Source organism: Haliaeetus albicilla, chromosome 5, assembly GCF_947461875.1.
Source record: "Haliaeetus albicilla chromosome 5, bHalAlb1.1, whole genome shotgun sequence".
In the NCBI taxonomy this organism is placed as follows: domain Eukaryota; kingdom Metazoa; phylum Chordata; class Aves; order Accipitriformes; family Accipitridae; genus Haliaeetus; species Haliaeetus albicilla.
Window position 1 is genome coordinate 12634178 of NC_091487.1, and position 26047 is coordinate 12660224.

The 26047-nt window shown below is 44.5% G+C and overlaps 1 protein-coding gene across 2 annotated transcripts in view; it reads right to left on the reverse strand.

The window, feature by feature from the left end:
- The window catches only part of RCOR1 (REST corepressor 1), an 88965-nt gene that overhangs the window by 19834 nt on the left and 43084 nt on the right, over positions 1-26047 (reverse strand). For both annotated transcript variants that reach the window (XM_069783425.1, XM_069783424.1), the window contains exons 3-5: positions 24396-24479; positions 5019-5071; positions 800-961 (exon numbers count right to left, since the gene is read on the reverse strand). In XM_069783425.1, the coding sequence (XP_069639526.1) occupies positions 800-961; positions 5019-5071; positions 24396-24479 (299 nt within the window). The remainder of the gene's footprint in view (positions 1-799; positions 962-5018; positions 5072-24395; positions 24480-26047) is intronic.

The following is a 26047-nucleotide window of genomic DNA, read 5'->3' on the forward strand; positions in this document are numbered from 1 at the left end:
AAAGAGGGTGAACAGACTGCAACAGCCTAGGCTCACTTCAAAGGGTCACAACCAACATAACCGGGTCCTGCTGGAACACTCAAGAGGCACTTTACTGAAGGAGAGCAAAGAACAAAGTCTGGTTCCCACCCAGGTGATGAACCACTTGAAGAAACTCTTAAGATACAATCAATAAAAAAATTTTACATCCCGTCCTCTCCCTCTTTCGAAAGAAAATTGCACACACCCCAGCAGTTCCCTTTCAGGCAGAAACCTACCCTTGAAGTTTTCAATCACAGTTTAAAACAATATCACTACCAACCAAAAGCAAAGGACTGAATGCTTGCAATGATGTATAAACCTCCACCACAGCATCCACTGACAGTCCCAAATCACATTAAGCACAGATTTCATAGTCATATAAAATTAATTCCTAAAAAGCAGGCTGTAAGAAAGGAAGTCAACTTTGCACAGAGAGATGATCTTTACTCTGTGTGTGGGTGGGCATATGTGTACAAACCATGCCTGAACTCCAGCTAAGACATAAACACTACCATAGCACGCCAGGGACTGAACACTGTAATTTCCAGCCAAAAAAATTGCACAGTCACAGTTTATCCTGAATGAATAAAGCACTTCAGGAAAACACTTCCAGGAAGACTCTGGAAACAATGTTGTTTCTTTCTATCCATGGTCAGATTTTTCCTCTAACATCCCCTTTGGCCTGTTCTCTCCCAAGGACAGGAGTTCAGCACAATCAGCACTGAAGATGACAGTCCAACCACCTGTTCTGCTTTTCCATTCCTGTGACACTACTTACCATCTGCTGGATCCTGTGAAAGGTTTTCCCATGGAAACTGAAGGCCTGTTCAAACAAGACCTTGTCTTCCACTGTCCACTCATCTGGGAATGGAGTAAAGTTTGGCAGATCTGCCAAAGACTTCTCTATGTTGTGCTTGTGCCAAAACAGCATCCCGAGGGCCTAGAAATAACAAGGACACCAAGCGGACAACTGTAATCACAAGAGACATTATTATATGCATACAAAGGGAGAGCTACAGCATTTTTCTCAGGCAACATGTTAGACATAATTTTAATTCTCAGCTACATCAGACACTTTTCTGTGTGCAAGAAACCTGGAATCTGATCCCCACCCTGCTAGGTTGTGAAGATCAACTTGAAGTTTATCCAAACCACACTGGTAGTAATGTAATAAGAGAGTAGCAACAGAAAGGGGGGAGAAGAAAATTGAAGAAATGACCCCAACTTTACTGATCATGGTATGCACAGAAAAGCTAAGAAAAGACTTGGGAAGACTACCTAAAAAACAGGCCAGACAAAAGGAAGCTTCTTGCCAGTGCTAAACTCCCTTCATTTCCTGTGCAATTAGGAGGACAGTTTAGTTAACTGGGGGCTTTTATGGTTGTTTAGGGGGCTCTTTCGGGGAAGGGAAATGCGGGAAGAACTGGAAGAAGGAAAGGCAGAGAGCATGCACAACCTTGACTTGCTGCTAAGATGTCCCAGGCCCGAAGGAGGAACAAATCTCACTCATTTTGGACGCTGCTCATTTGTTCCCTTGAGAGACACCTCGTTTCACTGTTGCAGTCTCTGGTTCTCAGTTCCAAAGACAAAGTGCATGCGCTGTGCTTCACCATCTGCAAACCGTCCTCCTCCCACCATCTCCGAGACACTCGCTCGCAGCCACCCCTCTGGCAGGGGCGCACAGCCCCTGTGTGTTATGACACATCACTACATCTGGCATGCCAGCGACCACCGCAAGTCATTTTGGGAAGGCCTGACTCTGCAGAGCAAGAAACCAGCCTTTCGCAATGGCTGTAAAGTGAAAACAATCCCTAACATGCTGAGTAAAACATCAGAATAACCTGCTCATCATATGCAAACTCAGCTCGGGTTTCGCAGCCACAGTTACCCTCATCTAGTAGTTTTGCCCTGGCCACTCAGAGCTACAAAATCCCTCCAAATTTGGGGTTTCCCCATTATGCTTCGCTATGCAAAAAGCAGTTCCTTTATGGGATCTTGCTCCCCTGAGATTCTGCAGAGAGTATGCATATAAAGATTAGTGTTATCCAAGATCTTGTCCTGACCCTACTGGCCTCTCAGTGCTGCCCAGGCAGCCTCTCCTCCCTTTTGCCACCATGCAAAACAAGTAGTCTTGGTTGCAGCACAGCCACTCAAGATGTCACAGCAGCCACTCAGCCACTTATCTCCATCCACTCTGGCAAACATAGGGGCAAAGGAACTATTTTGCAGTCACAAAGGACTGAGTTCTCTCTCCCCTGCCATTCCTTTCAGCTTCAGATACAAGGTGTACCAAATATCCCTGTGAGAAAGGAAGAGAAAAACAAGGAGGGAGACATTTTGGTAGGGCAGGGTAGTGTTAAATACTACTAAGGTGCTAGCAAGGGCTGAGGGGACAGTTGCTTACACAAAGCAAAAGGTAAACAAAAAGGTTTTCCTTATAGGCCTGTTTAATTTAAACAGGAGAGCAGTATGTGTCCTCCACCCCGTGCTGTCCTAGGAGAGCTCTGCACTCATACACAGGTGAGTAGACAGCTTTTCCAGCCTCCTTTGTCCCAGGGTGTCTGAGACAGGCTAGCAGGAGAGCACAGCTCATGGCCAGACTTGATGTAGTGCTCCCAAAAGTCCAGGACTGCTACAGCTCAGCACAACCACCTACACCTGGTTTGCAATACCAGCTGAAGTGGGCTTGCCCTGCCAGAGCTCACTTGCCTGCTGGAGCCTGCCCTCAAGCTGGCGAGGCTGCAGGGACTCCCACCAACACAGCCCCGAGCCTCCAGCCATCGTCCGACAGCAGCAGAGCCAACAAGGGGGCACTTGGCCACAGGCAAAAGGAGAGAAAGGACAGATATAGGAGCCATGCACAGTGCAAATGCGGCCAGCTGGACGGGAAAGCCACTGGGCAGAAGAGCCCCAGCATGCGCCACAGCCACCCTGCCAGATAGCTCACCACTCCCTTCAACAAACTAGCACATCTTAAACTGCAAAGGTAGGATTTGGGCAGGGGGCACAGATGGAAGAATGAGAATCTCTGTGCGATCTGTGCGATGACTGTCAGCCAAGCAACCTGCGCAGAGGTCCAAAGAGACTGGCTGTCAGGGGATGCATGCATGGGAAAGGGCTGCCTTGGCCAGCAAAGCCCAGAGACAGTGGCCAAATGCTGAAGTGAGCTCTGACTGGCTTCCAGGGAGTCCCTATCAGCTTGTCTACAGTTACGCAGCCAATAGAAACTCTGATGATACCTGCTGAAGAGACAGTGTCCCTTGGTGACACAACAAATCATCCTGATTTGAAAGCCTTGACACTTGTCCCTATAATACAAAATGAGTACATGCCTTCCAGAGTGATAGAAGATAGATCCTCTCCAGTTATTTCCTGGAAGTACCTTAGCTTAGCAGTCTAGGAAATTCCAAAGAACCTGGGAAACATGTTTAACTCTAGAGTATTATGCGAGTGCTAGGAAAGGAATGAGAAAATTTTTAGGAGAGACATTTTTACAAGTTGCTTATCCACTTTATATCCTGGTGTGGCAAGTCCCATAGCTTCTACTTTTGTACACAGAGGAGGGGAGAAAAACAGGGAGAAAGACTTCAAGGAATGAGTGGGAGGGTCTGTATTTCCAACATTAAAATGAATGCAAATCTCTGTTAGCCAAATCGAAGTTTTTCAAAACACAAGAATTCAGTGGTTTTTTTAAAAATCACAAGCTTCATTTTGATTAGTCTTCTGGATCAGTCTATACTCTCCAAACAACACTTCTCCACTAAAATAATGAAACCCATTTTTATTACCCTGAGACCATCTCTTTTGACAAATATTACCCACAACATCTAAAACTAGGATATCCCCATCTGAAGTGAGCTACCATCCTTATTTTCATTTAAGTTCACAGCCTTTTGGTGCCTTCATCTTCCTTTTATTGCTGTTTTCTGCTCTTAGAAACTATAATTATCAAGTCTGATTATTCCTGGTTTTGCTGGCTATCTCAACTTGAATGCTCTTGTTCTATAACAAGTCTTTTTGAGCGTGACTACCAACCACTGAAAGTCTGACTCAAAAAGGACAGCAGAGTCATTTAAATAGAAACCCTTGCCCGTCCAAATCATTGGTTTCTATACTCGTGGCCTTTGCCTGAACAATTTCATAAACTTTCAAGTTTTCATAGAATCCCTTTGTAGAGACGGTACATAATTTGCCAATACAGTAAGTCGTGAGATTCCCCGCCTTCTCTTTCCGGGCGAGTATTAGTGCATAAGGAAACTCCACAGAATTCAGAAAAGCTTCCGAGGCACAGGTCTACTCATCTCCCCAGATGAGTGTTGAAATCAATGTTAGTTAACACAGAGAAGATTAGTACACAATCCTAGACCACATGGAATAAAGCAGAGGTCTGCTCCTCAGACCAGGATTTCCATGCCTAGGCTAAAGGCACCAGCTAACCTCAGGGACAGCTGGTGAAGTTGTCCACTGCTACTGCACCGACGTCTGAGGCGCTCATTTATGAAATGCAAAATGATTTGCAGCACAGTTTTAAGGTAAATAACCGCAGATATTGGTTTGCCTCTGAAAAGCATATGATGGTTCAATAACTCATAATAACTGCCAATACATCTATGAAGCAGAGGTGGAGCAGTCAACTGGAAACTGCAATGAAATCAGGCAGCTGTCCAAAGACAAGCCAATCTTTTTAACATTGTTTAGGGGTTCTGAAAGTGTTCAAGAGGTAGTCACCATAGGAAGCCATGCTCATGGCCAAACTCCAATAGAAATTACAATGGTTGTTTTTATTCTTTTGACTCTTGATGTAAAACTAGGGAAGAACTCCATACCCTCAGAGCACAGGTTACTATTAGGAGCAGTCAGTTTGGGGAGAAGTAGGAGAGAAGAAAACACAGACAGTACAGAAGGGAAGAACCAGTTTTAGGCAGTCACTTTAGGTCATGTTTTAATACCTGCTGGAAAAGATTTTAAAATAAAGTAAGTATTCAAAAGGTTGTTACCTGCTCCATATTGTATCCATGCTTCTCTTTAGCAATGGCAATATATTCGTCCACTGAAAAACAAAGAGAAGGCATAAGAGCATTTCATACAACATCTCATCTGCTTTTCCCTTCCCCTTTCCAGTCTAAAACCCAGTCCTGCAGCTCTGACTTAAGTCATGGTCATTGCATCCTCCACAGAGAACTCTCATGAATAGCTGCTGTTTCCAACAATTCAGTAAAGGAAGAAAATAAAAGAACAACAACAGTCACACACAAACTACTACATATTTTCCTTAACAAGCCTAAATGATGCATGATATCCAATCCAGTTCCAGTACTTCTGAAACATGGCATGTAATATTTCAGAACTTTTTCACCAAAGCTATAGACATGACTGTCTCAGCTACGTGGTGGTTTGGGTTTTTTTTAATCCCCCAAAGCAGTTGTTTTCTTAAGAACAAAAATCCCAACACAATCCATACATTCCAATACTGTCAGACTCCTAGTGTTGCACAACCACTGCAGATAATCTTGGCAAATTTTTCAGCCATTATGCCTCAGCAATTTTTATCTTGGACCAAACCCCACCTCTATGTATTATTAGGCCCCCACGAGCTTTTAACCTTTACAATGTGAAGATGCCCTGAGGAGTTATATTTTGTATAGATGGGAGTAAAACCCAAAAGTCTCTTTCAGTATGAATGACTGAGCTTACATTATATGCAACAGCACCCATTTGAGAGGGCTGGATCAAAGTCAGTAGCAGAGGTGGCGTTCTGAAGTCTACACCCTTGTGCTTGGTCATTATTAAACGCACTGTAATGATAACACCACCCTTGAAAAAAATACTAGCTAAAAGGTGAAACTTGCACTTCACTTAATGGAGTGGAAGATGCTGGAAGCATTGGTCGGTTGTAGCATCCCCAACGCGCAAATACCCCAAAAGACTTAGAACTGGCACACACAGCCAGAATTATGTTTCTTCTACAAATTTTGGACTTCAAGACAAGTTACTTAGCAATGAACTCAAAAATCATTCCTGCTTCCTTCTCTGCAGATACCCAGGGAGAGATGCAAGCAAATTCCTGTGCTGAGCACCCAACTCATGGAGAGCATGTGCAGCACCTCCAGAAGGCAATGGTTCTGTGTACACTGCAGCTAAGGAAGCCACATTTCCCACAGTTTGGGTCTCATGATTAACTTCAGCCCTCAAATGTGCTTCTCCCATGTTTTCTGCCCTTGAGAACAGTTGCATGGAGTCTCTGGTGTCCAATAGCATGGCATTTCTTAAAGCCTTCCTTTCAAGCTGGGACACTCCTCAATTCTTCCTTCAGCTGAGCAAACTAAGCAATGAACTCAAAAGGTATTGTGAAAGCAGAGAGGATAGATCAGAAAATGCACAGCAGGAGAGCACCGGCCTTTTATTTTCAGCTTGTCATCAATACAAAGAAAGTGGACATCCCACCTGACTGGACAATATGACATGTGATATCAATGCTGGCCCTTCATTTGGAAAGGAGATGCATTAGTTGTTTTTGACAAAAAGGTGTTGCAAAAAAGGGCTTTAAGTGCCATGGAAAAGTCCAGGAGAATATTAATAGAGCCACATGTTGTGGCAGGAGAAGAGCATGCAGTAAATACAGGCACGGTTCCACATTAGCAAGGATGCGCCATAAAGTTCTTCCTCTTTCAAGCTCCCACCTGCACACAATGGGGACTCCCAAGGGGCCGATGAACCCATTAGTTGGGCCATGTTCTGGATACGTTCAGTAAAAGTTTTATTAACCCTTTGGAGAAAGGTGTAGCCACAACCACTCATTTGCACCCCTGCAGCACAAACGTATCTGCCTCTCCAAGTCAACAAATTGTTTCTAAGCACCATGCTGAACTGGGATGAAAACCATCCCTTCTTGCAAACAACCTTTTCTTGCACAAGGCAAACAAAAAAATAGTTGCACAGACAGTGGAGGTGACAGGGACAGTGATAGAAACTTCTTAGGCTGAAATTGCTGCATTGCATAATAGAACATCCTGAGGGTTACCAAAGGGTAGGAGCCTCAGAAATCAGCTTTGCAGGGGGGTGGGGGGAACACAACAACAACAGAAAAAAAACCCCAACCAACTTGCAAAACCACACCCCAAGGGAAGAACATGATCCAGGAGGACCACACTGGGCAATGGAGACAGAGAAGGGAACTGCTTCCTCCCTACACACCATCCCTTCCCTCCACACACCAAACAGGGCAGGGAACATCACTACGATGTGGGCAGAAGAGTGACTTCAGATGCTTCCAGACTTTATAACTACACCAAAAACAAAGGCTGCCACAAACGCATAAGTGCAGCATTTCCCTGTACTTCAGCTAAATGCTCTCAGCTTCCTTAGGACAGGTATTGCACAGTGTTGCAATAGTATTGCACAGTATTGCAGTGTTATATATTTTGTCTAAGGGGGAGGTGCAAGGAAGGAGGAGGGAAAGGAGTTGAATTCTCTGAAGTCCAAGGCTGAATTAAGCTCTTGAATGCTAAGTACTGCTGCATTAACTAGCTCTCTCTCACTGTAGAAGGACCTACAGTTCCTGATTTGACTTCAGCATCTTATCCTTTAATATATACAGAGAAAAGATGAGGTCGTTCTCCTTTCCAGCATATTACCTTTCTTATACCAGATGCTATAAGCAATGAAAACATAATTCCTCCCCTTGCTCCCCACTCCCCTCCACCAAAAAAATCATTACAGCATTTTCTCTCCTAAATGAGCAAGAACATTAGCAACGTCCCCACATATCAATAGGATTTCTCTTGAATCAAGTCAATACACCACAGAGCCAAACAGTAGACTATGAGTGATAGGACACCATGAAAGGAGGCAGGATGCTTTTCTTGTCACGGTGGGGTCTGTAACACCTCATTGTTACACCTCATTGTTACAATGGAGGAAGAGAAAAGAAAAACAAGAAAAAGGCAATAAGGCAGTAAACCAACCATGAACAGACAGTAATGCTCCTTCTAGACACTGAAAGAGTGTTTGTGGATGAAGGAAGGACAAGGAATACAACATTGTACTCTACTCTTGGCTTGTTCCCTGCCTGCTTACTGACAATCTACCCCATTCTGCTTGTCATTTCTTGGCTAATTGCAGGCTCACTCACTTTGATGCTTGCACCATCTGAGAGGTACAACAGTCCCTTGAGCAATCCTTCTGATTGCTCTTTATTTACCATCCCCCTCCATATGAAGTGAGCAAGAAAGAGCATGGCACCAGCTGAGTCACAGGATCCCTTTAGTCTCCCATACTAGTAGAGCCTGGAATTGCCACAAGCGTAATGCTTCACATGCCACACCAGATAAATAAGTGCCCTCTTCCATCTCTGCCTTCCCCACACACCTCTAGCAAGCCCAGGGCAGCAGGCACGTGAATTCTGCTCCACTGCATTTCAGTGGCATTCAGTCATGCTCAGCATGTAACCCATCAATCTGTTTAGACATCAGAGTTCAGAGCCAGAGGAGCCTGGGGCAGGGCCCTGCTTACACCAGGAGAGACAGTTTGCCAGCACAGCTCTTAGCCACTTTCAAGAAGAGAATAAGCAAGAGCAGCAAAACAAACCCATTCCGACTCCCCCAGCATAAGCAACACCATCACACACCCTTTCTACCAGCATAACTTTTCCCTGAAGAGGGCAGACAAGAGCATCCTCCCCTCCCATCCAACTCATTTCTCTATGCTGGAAAGACATTTCAGCACAGACCAGGCCCAAAAAGACAACAATACTTGAATAGAGACAGTTGTGTGACACAGGAGATGCATTGCTCCTGTAAAGGCTCTCGTTGCTACTAGAAACCAGATGGGGGATGGACGGAAGAGAGAATCATAAACTGGTATTTCTTTACCTATTTGGCTACATTTCTTCTCTTGCATGCATTTTAGCTGTGCAGGGGTAAGCAGGACCCCCCCCATCTGCCCCACACCTGAAATGGAGTGAGCATTGGCCCAAAGAGTCCCTTTCTACAGCCAGTCATGCTCAGGAAGGCAGAAGTAGCACAAAAGGTAGGGACACACAGGGAACAGAGCCCCACATACACATTGTCACCAGCAAAGAGGAGCACAGAGTGTTCAGATGCTAAAAAACACCTCTCCCTAATACAAGAAGTGAGGTCTACAATTAGATGACCAAAGGACCCCAGGTGTAGCACTAACACAGCCAAAGAGACAAGGAAAATGGAAGGGAGTGGGAAAGGAAGCAGGGAAAGATGCTTCCCCCTTGCCATCTAGTGAGGAGAATTTCTGACCGAAACAGTGCTGTCAACCCCTTGAATTTTGTAGTCTTGTTTCCAGCCATCTTTCTCATACACCCTTTTCTTCTGCTAACCATCTTCCTGCAAGAATTCCTCACTAGAAGCAAAAGAAAGGGGACCCTCTTGGCTGACAGAGGGAAGGAGAAAAGAGCAAACAACTGCATTGCTGATTTTCAGTCCCGCATCCTCGAACAGTGAATTGAGAGATGTAAAACAGGAGCATTAATTTCAGGGGGGTGGGAGAACTCTGAAAAGAGAGATGCATGAAAGCAATGACTCCCCTCATAACCATTTGATCAGACTAAATGATCTATCCAAGTGCGTCTTTTGGGAGAATTTCTCCCCCCTACTCAAATTGCTTCTTAATGACCCCACAAGCATTGCATCATGTTTAGTGGACTCAGTGACCCCAAGGAGGGTTTGCAGCAGAAGCAAGTGTGCTGAAGCCTATAGAAAGCAACAGGAATGCAGAGACAGAGCTGTTGCTGCAACCTTAGTTCACCCCTATTACTGGGGTACTGCAGGAGCTCTGAACACTTTGCATATTACGTGATGCAATACCCTGACAGAATGGGGTGAAATGAGGACAAAAGCAGCAGCCTTCACTGCCTCAGTAATGTGCTTCACAGGGTTTGATCAATGCTGGAACCTGTGAAGAATTCTGGATGTTGCTTGTACATGTCCCCCCTCCCCTCCATCTCCCTTGAGAACAGATTTTAAAAAAAGGCCAAGACCCAGAACAAATCAATGTTATAGAAAGAAAATAAGGATCATGGATTAGACACATACATGTGAAATTCTTCCAAATTTCAAAACACAATTATGATGGTACACAAACAACTAAGCACAGTTTTTGCCTTGGCTATAAAAATGAGCAGCTGCATTGCCGTCTCACCACCCTTGCAGCATTGGTGGAACAATCCTGCCACCTCGTGGTCCCAGCACAGGAGAGGAAGCTGCAAAAACCACAAGAGTTTGGACAAATATCTCACTAAAGCCAGCTGCAACAGGAGGGGGGGGCAGACAGAGATCAAAGCAACATGGCTTGACCAATTTTCTGGGCAGAATCACTTAAAAGAAAATAAAACCCGCCTATTTAAAAGGGTATTCTGCCTTGGAAAAGCTATTTCCTCTTCTTGGGAAGATGTGATGTGTGTCAGAGGCAGGCGAGGAACAGGGAGTCAGGGCACAGCCATGTTTTCTGCCCCATGCTGCACCCACCTCGGCAGGCATACAGCCTCCTTTAACACTGTTTCTAGGATCAGAGAGTACTAGTTACACAGACACAACAGCTACTTAAAAATCACTTCATGCAACTGATGGCATGAGAGAATGTAGGCCTCAACTCCGTTGCATCTGCAGCAGGTGAGGGAAAAGTCTGGATGCAACTGCAAGGCAAAGGAAAACCAACCTTACCTGGAGAAGCTTACTTGAATAGGAGCAAGGGAAAATACCCTGCAGCGGGGCAGAGTACCTCGAGTCACAGAACTCCACAGTGTATCTTAGTCTCCCACCCACTTACCTCCCTGTAGCTCAGATTTTACTTGTATATCATTTCTTGTCCACGTACTAAGGACCAGAGGGTGCCATTGCATTAGGATTCTCGTTTGGCAGTGGGCCAGGTTAAGCACCCCTAGCCTCCAGCCACCTCTTCCCACCAGGGAGCACAAACATTTGCCTGGACCCCCAGGGAACTGGACTGAGAAACTGTTCCACCTGAAAAAACAGCCAACCCTCTCCTGCTGCATTAGCTCCCTTACCCAAGCAGCAGTGAAGCCATACAAGCATTGAGTGCTGGTGGTTGAAAGTACAGAGACACGTTCTCACCTACCAGGAGGGGCAATCCCAGACCCTCCTATCACCAGCCCTAGCTACACAGGCTGCCCCTTCTCTTGCACTAGCTCTGGAGCCACTCAAAGCACTGAACAGCTGCCCACCACCAAAGCAGCATGCTATTCATAAAACAAAGAGTTTTACATTCTTTATATGGTTCTATACTACATAAAAATCACTTTGCTGGGAGGTTACACAAGCCTTAGAATAGACAAGCCCCTGTAGTTCCAGCAAGCGATGAGACTGGCTCAGCCAAAAGCGCGACTCATTCCTTGCCCTGGCACAGCGCAGTGAGCAGGAACAGGCATGGCTATGTAAACTAGCACTGGTGAGGAAAGAGTGGCTAACGGAACCACATCTGGAGCCTAGAAACTGCAGCCTCAGAGAGCATAAAACAAGGAATAAAATGGACTGCCCCCATTGCTGGGAGATTTATCCCTTTAAAAGCCCTGATACCTACCAAAAGCTTCCTTTCTCACACAAAGGCAACCAGTCCCCACCCAAGCAGTGCAAACTAATAAGCTAGAAAAGAAACACCATATTCCTCCCCCCTTTTTTTTAATTATTATTATTATTATTTTTAATACTGCTCTTTGCATGGCCTGCATCTAAGGGCAAGTCCAAAGTTGAAACTCCAGCGATGGTTAAAGACCTGACTCATCTGCCTTTAGGTTTTGCTATACCAGCAGGAAAGCTGTACTGCAGACACAGGTGTACTGACAAATCTAGCATAGTTTTTATAGCTTGCCAAAACTATTTTGAACTGTTTACCTGGAAAGTTTTGCTAGTAAACATGCATTACTTTTAAAGCTTTTACCGACATATACTCACATACACTCATTCCTAAAGTTGCACCCTCAGCTGACACTTATCACATCAAGAAAGGCTGAACACACCATGTATATGTGTGGGACAGTGTATTAACAAGGATTACCATAAAGAAAACCAGCCAGCTGATGCTCTCTTGCCTCTCTTGCTCTCTGATGCTGCTGCTGTTCTCCCTCAGAAAGGCCATGTGGATGCCCATTGTAAGGGCATCCATGGAGGACCCTCTGGGAAGAAAGACTGTTTCTTGTATATACATCCATCACATTTAACCTTCAGTCAGAAATTTTCTGCACCATAGCACTGAACACCACCTTACTGGAGGAATGGCACAGTGTCCTAGTTTCGGCTGGGATAGAGTTAATTTTCTTCCTAGCAGCTGGGATAGTGTTATGTCTTGGATTCAGTATGAGAAGAATGTTGATAACACACCAATGTTTTCAATTGTTGCTAAGTAGTGTTTATACCAAGTCAAGGATTTTTCAGCTTCTCAATGCCCAGCCAGCAAGAAGGCGGGAGGGGCACAAGAAGTTGGCACGGGACACAGCCAGGGCAGCTGACCCAAACTGGCCAAAGGGGTATTCCATACCATGTGATGTCATGCCCAGTATATAAATTGGGGGGAGTTGGCCTGGGGGAGATCACTGCTCGGGAACTAACTGGGCATCAGTCAGCAAGTGGTGAGCAATTGCGTTGTGTATCACTTGTTTTGTTTATTCTAATTTTTTTATTATTATCATTATTACTTTCTTCCTTTCTGTTCTATTAAACTGTTCTTATTTCAACCCACAAGTTTTACATCCCCCCCCCCCTCCGATTCTCTCCCCCATCCCACTGGGTAGGGGGGGAAGTGAGTGAGCAGCTGTGTGGTGCTTAGTTGCTGGCTGGGATTAAACCATGACACACAGGTTTCAGTATCTACAGAGCCCTGGGTACCACAAGCCCAGACATCTGCATATGTACCACAGAAGAGAAAAGGATGAGGGAGATCTGACGGGGCAGTAGCAAAGAGGAAACACTACCTCTGGGACCTAGCACAGAACAGGCAGAGCCACATCAGATCACCCGGGGACCTAATCTGTGACCATACGGGATCTGAGCATGGCTACCATTCAGCAGTGCAAACCTGATCCTAAATCAGACACAGGCACTGGACTGTATTAAATGATATTAGCCAGAGCACTTGATATTGGGTTTGGAGCCCATGTAAGAACATAAAACCAGCACACATTAGCTTCTGGCAGGGAGGGAATACTTGTTCCCACAATGACCTTCCAAGACAGAGATGAGAAGTTACAGACAGGATAAATGCACAGAGCACGTGCCCAAACAACAAAGTGAGTTTATAGCAGAACAGCTCTTTGCATTATTCAGCACAATGCTCTCAATTCAGTCCGAGAAGCCCTAAAGCCAGATTTATTCTGCTGTCAAACCATGGCTTGAGTTAACTCTACTGAGAGGTTATAGCCTTGGATTATATACTTCAACTACAGGCAGCAACATGCCCAAGCAATGCAAGCAGCGCTATTATCAATACAGTTGTGACAAGGGGTAGAATATTAAAAAAATTATTTTATCAGATGGTTCAATGCAGGAGATGGTAACTTGGATTAGAAGAAACCTCCCTCATGCAAATTTTCTTATGGAATTATTCTTTTTGCACTCCTTGAGAATGCCTGATCCAGTGCATCCTTTCCAAAAGCTAGTTTCACCAATTTGAAAAAAACAGTTTGACACACACTGATGACAGAGTCAGTAGGATACCACAGACTCAGACTACTAGCAGTCTTGATACAAGGCTTCAGTACTCTACCTAGGAACATTCTCAGTTCTTCATCCACATCATGTGATATATGCTAAAATTCTTCTGCAAAATAGTCAGCACAGACTACCATAAAGCTTGGTCAAGCAACCTGCTGTCAACCAGCTTCAGATGCCACCAAGGACTATCCAGACTCAAAGCCCTCTAAAGAGGGTGAAACCTTCCACAAGGTCCATTTTCCACCCTCCAAAAAATTTTGAAAGCTCCTGTCTAAAACCAGAACTGTTATATTCTCCATTGCAGTAGGAATGCAAGCTAATAAAAGTACTGTATCAGAGCCAGGCCTCCTAAACAGCCTGGGTAACTCCACTTCCCCATGACACAGGGTCTTTGTGCAGCATGAGGGCACACACACAAGGGGTGTGTGGGAGCAGAATAGCCATCAGGTTAAATTACAGCTCATTATTATTGTTACCGATAATAAAACCGGTGTCAAGAGAGTTGGAGCCATGCTGACCCCCTTTATAATGGATACAAAAGCAAAAGAAATTATCAATTTGTCCCCTAGCTACCTCCTTGAAGGATGTCACTTGGGCAGAAAGGAAGCATCAGGCAAGCCAGCAGGCAGCGAAAGGAAGGAAACGAGTCGGAGTCACACAGAGGAGCTGCCCTCAGCAGATGTGCTGAGAGCCAGGAGCTGCTCACGGAGGGGAAAGAGCCTCCAGCTGTAATTGCCTGCATTCAGCTCCTCAGCAGCTGGAACAGGACAACCCCATGATCCTGAATGGCAAATGGTCAGGTCACAAAAGCACCACTTACTATTTCAGTTACCTTTTGCAGCCAGCCCCCTCACTTCCAAACCCGGCTATATGAGTAACATAATAGTCTCAGCAATCCAGATGGCCTCTGCACTTGTGAACAAGTTGCATGAAACTTGCTTCCAGCAAAATCAGATGAAGAATGATAGGGACTAAGTGAAGGCAGCTTGATGTGGAGGGGAACTAAACCTTCAGGTTTATTTTCTGAAGTATTACTAAGATGCTTTTGTTCCTTCTACATCCACAGTTAAAAACCTGTTTTCAGATGTTTGGGGCTGGCCCCTTCTGAGAAGACAAGGGCCTCCCACAACTCCACTCATTGCACTACTGTACCTGGGTGCTAAGAATGAAAAAAAAATTAGGCTTCAAACTTGCTTTGAAAGACTCCATTTTCCTCACTTTCACATCAACAGGGTGTAAGCAAGTTAGCAGGAAGCTGAACAACGGAGACAAGACAAACACTTCCAATGCACGCAGTGCTGCAGAACCTAAAGAGAACAGCTTATCTTGAGAGCGGTTGTGGCTTTGCCCCCAGCTGTCTGCCCCATCCCTCTCCTGAAAGTTTCTATTCTTGCTTCCTGAAAGAACAGTTCAGCTGCTTGATAAGCAGCTGCTTAATCACTTAGTAAGGCAGGCAATGAACTAAGGCAACATAAACAGGTGCCTAATACAGGTTAAGGTGCAGCAGTTCATGGAATTCCTGGTACCTTACCCCACACAATGTGAGAACCTGGGCAATAAACAGAGATTTAGGTGAAGAGCCCTTTCTCCACCAGAGTTCAGAAGCTACCTATGGACAAACTCATGTGGATTGCCCTACTATAGGCAGGCCAGCCTTCAGGAGACACTAACACTCAATACATCCATTCTTGCACCTGTTTACTTCCTACATGTCTGAAACCAAAGAGGTGCAAAGAAATGGTTTTGACCCCCCCCCCCAAGAAGTCCATGCAGAAAGACAGCAAGCTTACATAGCCAGATCTTGGGCAACATAATCTTATAGTAGTGTCTAAACCAAAGTATTAGTGTTTATGTTGACCAATATTTAGGTACTCAAAAATACATAAAGTTAAGTCAATTTAGAAAAAAAATCAACTTATAGATTCACACAGCACATGCTGAAACATGGATTACATACAAGCCCTGGGCCATCAAGGCTGATCCTAAGAGACTGAGCAGAAAAGCCTATGATAAACCAATGCCACTAACTAGATCCTGGAATATCAGTGGTAGGTGGTCACAGCTCTTAGCCAGGATTTAGAAACCCAGTCCTTACAGAGAAGTAATTACATATTGCTACTAATCCTTGCAGTGCTAGAAAAGTCACTACTACCCTACCAGAATATGAATCTGCATGAGAAGCACATGATCAGGAAAGTAACTTAACATGGAGAGCAAAACTAAGAGTACAGGTAAAAACTTCTGGGAGTGGTTCCTAATTAGAGCAAATAATGCCGCAGTAAACACATTATGGTGAGGGAAGCTCTGGCACATGTCCTTGAGAAAGCCTAGCTGCCCTGCTTCCTGCACTAGCACCTATGTAAAGGTCACACTCAGCAGTGTATGACCTCATCACAGCAAGCTGTTATGGCCATGACCTCCTCAAGCATTCCTCAGTGGAGGACATACCCCACAAAAGCTCCTCCCTGCCTGCACACAGCTCCCATCACATCCCTATAAACCTGCACTTGTTGGTGCCTCTGCTGACTAACCTTGCTCTAAGGACAAATTTAAAAAAAAAAAAAAAACGTTACCCTCCAGTTTCCTGATCCTTCTTATTTTTCCCTCACAGCTACAGTAACAGACAAGAGGTCAGGAAAAAAGACCTTGTCCTCTGAAACGCTCTGAGCCTGCCATTCCCACCAAGACCAGCAAGACCGGAGCGCACTCAGCCCGTCCCAGGGCTGGGTCCAAGCAGCACAAAATAGCTGCAGCCTGCTAAGTTCTCGTCATACTGGTCCTACAACTCACACAGCACCTATCAGGCTGGCTAAGACTGCTCCCAAACGTGTTTCAGATCAAGGCTTGCTGCCAGGGTAACTCTTAACACTGCTATCATCACTCCATTACATCCACATCATCTTGTCTCTAAACTTCTCTTAGGAAAAAAGCTTCTTCCTAGCGCCAGCACTAATTCAATCCCCACAGCAGCAACAGTAGTGGCAGCCGGCATTTTCAAACTGGGTCATCTCGACACGTTCAGAGAAGGCCTGTTTCACGCTGCAATAAAAAGGAGGAACAAACAGGTGGCAGGAGAGAACAAGGCACATGAAGAAACTGGTGACTGGCCACCCCCCAGCACAACAGCAAAAATTCCTCCAGGATAACACAGCTACCTTAGATAAGACATCCTTTTTCTGGATACTCTCCAACACATTCTCTCCTCCAGGTTTTTTGTTTGTGGGTTGTTGGGGTTTTGGGGTTTTTTTTGTTGTTTGGGGTTCCCCCCCCCGGATAAATAACCACAATCTACTGTACCTTGGGTGAAATCCATCCCAAACACACACCTTAGTCTTTTCAAACTAAATTTCTTTCCTGCCTCCAATACAAATCACTGCTGTGAAAGGGTTAAAATCTCATCTTAATTTAAATATGCATTCAGGATCCAGAAATATCAACCTGCAGCAATAATGATGAAAGAGCTGCTCTGAGATTTCCACACAGCATTGCAACAGCACGGCAGATGACAAAGGGGAAACTGCAGCTAAGTTTGAGGCAACTCAGCCATTTCTGGGATACACCCATAGCCTTTGAAGCCTGGTATCTTCTTTTTGCTGCTCACAATATTGCTACTATAAGCATCAAAAATTGCCTGAGTTAAAATGAAAAACTGCATCCCTTCACCTTCACCTTTTGAGCATTTTCTGAAGTGCAGAAACTGCAGCTGCTGGGAGAAGTGGCCATGACTTATTTCTACAGCTAAACTCAAGCAGAATCTTAAATTAAACACCAGTTCTCTCATTCCTGAATTCATGGAGTTGTATTCTTCAGCTACTGTATTTGCATCCAAGCTTCACAGCTGCCAGGTTCACTGCATAATATGAAATTTGGATTAGGGATAAACGTAAACCCAATTCTGCTTTTCCATTAATCCTTTTTGCTGTCACTGGGACAGTCAACAAACTGATATTTCTAGGGAAGGCACGCAAACAAACAGCAAAATCATAAGTTTGGTTTTTTTGCTGTCTTCACTTGAGTGACAAAAGGTAAGCACCTAGCTTCAGGCAACAATTATAACCTCTGAAGTCCACCCCTCAGAAATCTGGAAGTCTTGGCTCTACCTGGCAGCTATATTTTAGGCTAACACTTTTCCTACTACCAAAAATAATAATAATTAAAAAAAACTCAACAAAAAAATCCTCAGACACAAACAAGCAGAAAAACCCCAAACAAGAAAAGCACAATACATACACTCCTTCTTTCAAAACCTCCCACAGCACTTAGCCAGCTACAAAAAAAAAAAAAAAAGTAGAAGCTCAGCTAAGAGTTCAATAATGCTTTTTTCTCTCTGATGGCAAAGCCTAAGCAGCTCCCACTCTCCCATCCCCGACCAAGGTGGCTGCACTCTCGCTGGGCACCAATGCAATCTTTCATGGGGTTGTGTTATAAATCAGGTCACAGAAACGATAGGGGTTGGAGGGGAGAAGGGACTAAAAATAAAACCACAATTCCAACTATTTCAAGGATCCTGTTTACAGCATGGTGAAGAGGAGAGACTTAAAAAGCAGCTTTGCTGATGCTGAATACACACCTGACTACATCCTCTCCCTCACTGCTGCTGTCTGGGGATGGGTGCCTGTGTGCCAGGGAGGGGGTGGCTCAGGTACCTCTAAAGCATTAATCCCTTCCATTTTAAATGCATCCTGTTAAACAGGGGCTTCATTTTCTAAAAAGGAGATTTTAAGATCAACACTTTCCCCAGTCTACTCTCTCCCATTTGTGGTGTTCCACTCACATTTATTTATTGCTAGGGCACCCCACACCCCAAGAAAAATGAGAACTGATGACAGTACTTGATGGTGTCATATGCCGACAGAAAAGACATTTTCCTGTCCTCTACTCTGGTAGTCATTTTAAGTTAGAAAATTCAGACAAAGGTCATTTCCAAGTTTGTTTAACATCCCCTTTAAAAGAGAAACTGAAGAATAATCATAGCCTGTTCTATGGAAAGACTGCCCCCTGAACTACAGCTGGAGACAGACTCTGGGCACTTACATCTGCAACCTGCCCTCAGAAATTTTGGGATTCACCTCACCTTCACAACAGAGGACAGCTACCAAAATTCACTCTCACCCAAAGAAGGCTGTTGACACACTAATGACCAGTAGACACTTAGAGACTTGGTTGGGACATAGGCTTTTGAGATCCTGAATGCCAACTCATAGCTTCTTAGGGTGGAGCACTGCTGCTCCACGCTCCCAACCGTTACCCAGCCTGTGGCACAGTTAACTAAACCTTGCCCCATCCAGACACCACAGGGTTAATATCCCTAGTAACCATAGCAACCAGCACTTCTTCCTCCATCAGAGCCTCAGCTTGCGTATTGCTGCCTTCCCAGCATCAGGTTTTGCAGCACATTTAGGGACCCCTCCCTTTCCCCCCAGCCACAGGCTTTGGCCAAGCACATCACAAGGATGTTGGAGCACTCACTGCTTCAGCTAATTCTGGCATTCCTCTGCCCCATGTCCCCTGGGCACTTCTACCTCCCCTCTGTAGGGAGAAGGAGGCTACCTAAATTCTCTCCAAGTGCACCAAGGCAGGCATAATGTAAAGCAGGGAGCCAGCTGCAGCCTCACAGGAAGAGATGCCACAGAGTAACAGAGCGAGGGACTAGTGAGCATCCAAAGCTGGCATGCCGATCAACCATCGGGTCAAACAAGCAGCACTGCAAGACCAGGGGACCCACCTGCCATCCACAACCTGCTGTCCTATGGGTAACAAGGACAGTGCCTGCCTCTTCAGTGACACCCCATAAACTGCAAATCCACTGGAGACACCCACCAAGACATCAGTGAGAAACCAAAACTCCCATCTAGCAGCACACATATTCTGTCAGGAAGACAGCAGAAAAATTACTTTCAGAACAGAGCTTATCACTAGCAAAACAATACATCTTTCTCCTCTTGTAGTTCACCTTTGAACTGCAGATGCATAAAAGCAATCATCACATCCTATCCTCTTGCCTGGTTTCCATCCCTCACTCCTGGGCAGCTGCAGCACGCCAGCACTTGCTCATTTCTAAACCAACCCAATGTCATTTTTATGGTTCCACCCATTGGCGTACTTGGCAGAGAGAGAGAGAGAGACACTGCTGTTTTATTAATAGCTTCGTGCTGGCCCAGCTCTATCCTGTGCAGGGTTTCCACAGCATTGTTACAATGCATTTTTCACTACTTCCCCCCTCCTTCCCCACATGCCACTCAAAGAGAACAGATGCCTGTCTTCCACCTAGCTGTTCCTGCTCCTCAGTGTCACCTTGCTCAAGACCTCCCTCTTCCTCCTCTCTCCCTGTCTCCCTCCCCACCCTCCGTGACAGAGTCCCAGCACAGCCAGAACAGTTGCCCTCTGTGGCACCAAGCCCTCAGAGAGCCCCCTCAGGAGTCTCGTTTTGAAAGCAAGCTCTTTGTAAGAGGTGCGACACCAGCCACAGCACACAGGGTATTTGGAGCAGAGTTGGAAGAGGAGCACAGTTATTTTAAATCCAAATGTTCAGTTACTACACAATGACAATTCTTTCTTTCTTCTTCAAAAGAAACAGGACAAACTTCTAGCTTTGGGCTAACTTTGTGAACTACTCACTAATGGTGGCAACTGCTATGCAAGTGACCCCTCAAAGGCAGAAGTCTGGCAGTAGATATGGAATGTGCTGGAAGCATTCAACTTTGGTATTAATATGGGCAAGGCAGTAAGTCGTTTGTACCGAGGATTAATGGTTAACAAGGCACAGGATAAAAAAAAGGGATCAATGTGCCAACACATACTTTTGTTTGTTTTAATTTTCTCTACAATATCCATCATTTCATGGCATCCAGGCAAAAGGTTTCTCCAATGTGATTAAAACAATGTTCCAGCATATAGTGTGCATGGGACCCAAACAAACTTTAACTAATTGTATGAGCCTGGAGCATCAGGTATGCAGATATGCACCAGGTCTTGGCTGACACACTGGTCTTTCCAGGATTCGTTTCAGCAGCTTAGCGAGGACCCTCCCACAGCCTCCGCCAGTTTGGCCAGCCCTCTGCCAAATCCATCAGCACACATTGCTCTGAGCATTGTCACAGATCTGCTCACAGTGTTTTGTAGCACAGATTCACCTTTAACAGAGGTGGCTTCCAAGAGTTTCACGGATTGCAAAGAACTGTCCTGCTCACAAGACCTACCAGTTCACTCCAAGCTGACAGCTAACATGTGCTGCACTAACTTCCATCTTCACGTTGAGCCTCAGCCACAGGAACAGAAAAGAGTCCTGTGACTTAAAGAGTTCACCACAAGAACAGGCACAGGATGGTTTCAAGGCTTTGGAGCACAAAGGAAAGTAACGAGACACAGGTACCAACATGCTGCTGATTGGAAGGATTTGTTCAGCCGCACTTCAACCTGAACAGCAATATTAAGAATGGATGTGCTAGCTAGGATTCACAGTACTTACAGCCCATGGGGCTACACCAACCTCCTGGAGACCACAGCTCCTTCCACTTACAATTTCACAGTGCCAATGATTCCCCCCACCAAGGATAACACACACGTCACGAAAATCCATGGTTTAAAAGGCATCAAGAGATAGAGAATCCATCACTTATCTGGATAACTTCCAACCCCCACACACTCAGGCATTTCATTTCAGTCCATGTGGACTTATTTTGCAGCCATCTATTTGTATTATGCATGTCTCTTACTGTGTCAAAATTTCCCTTTGAGAAAATAATTGACAATAGTCCCCTTTCAGTCTCTTCAGTAAGCTAAACAGATGGAGTTTGCTTCGTCTTCAGTTTCCAAAATGTTTCAGTAGCTCCCGTCTCCATCCTTTTCTCAGTTTTTGGACACTAAAGCCACTATTCTGAGGTTCATTTTCCTGAACACAGAGGCAGCAAACTGTTCCAGTGACTGCCTCACTCTGTTTACACCCACATCATCCACTGGGTCAAGCAGGACACCGGGAAACTTTGTCAAACTACCTGCCCACTGTGTCCCTGAAATTGCTCTCCAAGCCACTTCTTTCCAAACATCAGCCTTAATGCAGAAGGCCAGAGCTTTCAGCACTGAGATTCACAACCCTACCATTAAGAGCCCATTGCATTGGCATCAGTCCAAGTTAGGAAAAGACCCAAAGCACTCCACAAGACTATCAGTAGCATTCATTTTATTTAGCATCCTGTCAGTCTATATGGCTCATCCTCAATTTCTCTCCACAGCAATTCCATATCAATTCCCATACCACTGATGGAAATGTTGATCATCATCAGTCCTCTTACACATCCCCATGGAGCCCATTTAATTAGGATTCACTATCAACAATGCCAAGACTTGTCAGTGAACTTGAGAGTAGCTGAAGAGACCTCCTGTCCCCTGATGTTCTTTCGTCACAAACCATAAAACACATTAGGGAACTCTGCTTGTAATACGTTTAGTAAATGCTCTACAGCCATTGCAGAGCACTGGTATTTTGGAGGAGGCTCCCATCTTTTGAAAGGAAGGGGGATTGAATCAGACTCTCATGCAATCAATGCCTAACAGCTGGCTGAATACATTAGAGCTGTAAAGTTATTTCTACCAATCAATCAATTTCTAGCCTCAAAAAGAACAAAAGCAGCTACCTTCAGCAGGATTTGTTTTTCACAGTTCATTTTTAGTAATGCCAGGTAGAGACAGGAATAGCTGATAACCTTTTGGTAGTGTCAGCTCCAATTGCCTCAAGACAAAGCAATGACCAACCAGCCCACTCTCACCCTGTTCTCGCATTGCCTGCATAGCTGCCCTCTCCCCATCTGCGGCAGTGTTTCCTGCCACCCCAAGGTCCCCTCAACCATCTCTCCCAATGCTCCTTTGGTTTTTTGTACTACTATTAGATGCTGAATTTCACAACTCCATCCCTCTATATCAGTTAGGCACCTGGGAGATATTTTGTGTGTCATGTATGGCGCAAGAGCATCATACTTCTCTCCCCGAAACACCATAGGAAATATCTATTAATTTTTTCCTCTTATCTTTTTTGGAAGGTGAAATTACTGATGAGCCTACACTCTTACTAAAATTTTGAGTCTTCTGAGAAATTTCTTCTTGCCCTCTTCTTATCCTCATATTGTTTTCCCCAACTTTTTTATTGTACCAGCAACAGTCAACTGCCACCTAGTTTTTATTCATCAGTGTCACACCACATTTTTAATTACCTCTTAGGTTCATGACATCTTCTTAGCAGATATTATATCCTTTTTATGCTCTATAATATCCTTGCATATTTTTGTGCCAATTACCACAGAATATTGAGTCACAGATTATTTTACTCAATTCCACATATCTTCACTCATTTTCCTCCTTCATTCTCTCTTCCCTCTCCAAGAAACCTGTTTCCCATCAGGCAGGAGTTAAATGTTCCAAAGCTGAGCTGAGATTCAAAAGACACTCAGACTTCAGAGGCAGCTACAGGAATCCTGTCACAGACGACCCATCAACAGTCATTCCTTTTGGTGAAGGCTACAGTTTCTTGCTTTTACACCTTTTTAGATGTTTCTAGCTGTAGATAACTGTCAAATATATCCCTCTCCTCATCAGTCTTATTTAGTTCAGCATCCAATAGCCAGCAGGGAGCAGACAAGAAACCACTGGTAGGAGAGAAGGCAGACATAATCCTTGCAAAGGCTTTTTTATCTGTAGATCACAGTACCATCATCCTTCTGTAATTTAAGGGGCAACTTGCTCGGTGGAACAAATGCCCCAGGGCAGAGCCCAGCCCTTTCATGACAGAGCCAGTTTGTGCACAGTCTCTACTCCCTTAATTTGCAAATGCCACTACATCCTCACAAGTGTCTTGTGATGCATCTTAGCCCTTGGGTCTAAGCGAGAACCAGGTATCAACTTAATAGTGCCACCACAAACAACTGCAGAGGAACAGGAATGCAAGATTCTTATTCTTGATCGCAGAATCAGAAAGGAGGAAAAAAAAAAAGGTATGAGCACAAAGTCAAAAATAGCTCCTTTCAGCTCGCTCCCCCAAAAGCACTTAGGTTTAGTTACTGCATTCAAACAGCAGCCCTTTAATCAAGGAGTCCTACTTATTCATGAGAACTGTAGCTAAGACAAACCTTTCAAACACTAGTTCTGCCATCTGGCAGCAGTACTGAGACTTGTTCCCAGACACACAGAGTGCTAGTAATTGCCCTCACGTGGAATTCCAAGGCACTGCAATTGTTCTGGCATTTAAACCTCCATGGGCTCCAGATGTGGATTTTATTTGTGCCTTTGTGGGAAAAAGGTACTGCTAATTACCATATATTCCCCCCCTGCCAAATACTTTTCATTTTGCTCTCCCCAGTTATTTCTGTCATCTTCTACAGCACCAGCAGCTAAAAAGCAGATCATGTAGGCCCGTGGATAAATATCTTAAAGAATTCATACCAAGGAAGAAAGTGTGTCACGTTTCTCCTGCTTTCCCTGCCTCCGCGGATCTAATGCTCTGAGCAGCTGCCCAGCGGGGAACAAAGATCTTCGGGGGGATTGCTTTGTAGGCTTTTCTTTTTTCAAATTAATTTCAAATCATAACGGAAAGGTCACAGACATAACCTCTCCACTGAAAGTGGCAACTTTGCATTCTTGAAGTGATACATTTAAGGGAAAGGGAGGATAAAAGTACTTGAAGAGACTTACATTTTGCTTCAGACAGATTCTGGTTAGGTGACCAGACCAGCATGCCGAGATTCTCTCTCTCCTGACTTCGCCTTGCGAGTTTGGCTTAAGAGAAAACAGATACAAACCAAGTTACAGAGAAAGTAATTTCAGATGCAAAATGGATACAAAAGTGACTTATCACACATCTGCAGCTTTTAATCAAGATACAAAACCCATCCGCAGAGTTAAAACCCCATCTTCCCATTCAGACCTGAGGCTTTTCCTTGTTTCTTCAATGCATCACCCCCTATATAACATGACAGATACCACACACTCACTCTTTCATGCAAGTACACTAAGAAGCATATGTTAGATCTAAATTAAAAGTTAATTAATGTTTCTCTTCCAGCATACTTGATTATTTTTCTTCCAGCCATCGTTAATGAAAAAGGGAGGAGCTAGGCTTAGGCAGCAGGCTCCAAGCCCTTGACATCATAAGCCTGTACTGTGCAGCTAGATTAACACTTCAGGGTACGCACATGCATGAACCTCCCAGATTTCACTTCTGACCGCCTCCTCCCCTGCCCCAGCAGCCTTTCTAGGCCTCCATCTGCCAGACAGGAACGCCCACCCAGGTGACACTGGGTCCCCCAGGTCAGAATCAGGTCCTCCACTCAACTGCTCCAGAGAAATTCTTGTGCATTCACACCCACGCTGCGTACACGCACCCACACACAGAAAGCAAGTCTGTTTTTAACCAACTTAACACCTGGCTACCATAAGAGCTCTGAAAGTCTCAAGTGAAGAACCACAGCTGCATAATTTGAAAGAGCAACCTCAAGCAAAGGTACATTTCAACAGTAAGTTCTTGTGAATCTGCTGTTGTTCAGTCACAAGCAGTCAAAAGAGGAGGAGGACGAGAAGAGAAAGAAACTTGCTCTCTTGAGTCAGCACACACACAGCCAGCTCAACTACCCACCCTGGCCGACAGAAACTTGCAGGTCTTGTTATGAACGAGTGCCTACAGTACTACTTCCACTACAAAACGTCACACAACACTGAAGTTTTATGCAATATTTCAACACAATGCTATTTTCTCTGTGCTTTGCAATTAGACATACAACCACCACTTCATGATGCATTAAACAAACAGGTCAGAAAAGAGCTAGTAACACAAAATTACATTATAATGCTATGAACGCTCATGGTCTGACTGCTGTTTTTAACCTGAAATCTGCTCAGCTAAGAACAGTCAGGGTTTAGATGACAAAAATATTCTAACATTAAATTTAAAGCACAAATAGCATGTATTAAAAATAACCAGTTGCCAGCAACATATTTACGTTGAGCTAACAAATTTTTTCATAGCAAACACCATGATTATCTTTCACACAGTTTCTTAGTTCCTTTTTTTAAATAAGGTTAGCAACTGCATATACAAGGTATTTTGTGCACTGCACACATTCATTACTTTCTACACTAGGCAGAAAAACAGGAGCGAGAAGACCACAGCCTCTGGAGGGGAGAGATGGGGGGTGGAGACCAGGTCTATAAACAGAACATGAAGGGTGTCTGAATTTAAAATTACAATACTGAATTTTAAATTACAAGTTCACACACACCAAAAAAAAAAAGTCTTGAAACATTGGGGATTAAATTTTACTTTCTCCTTCATTTCAAGTCAAGGTCCA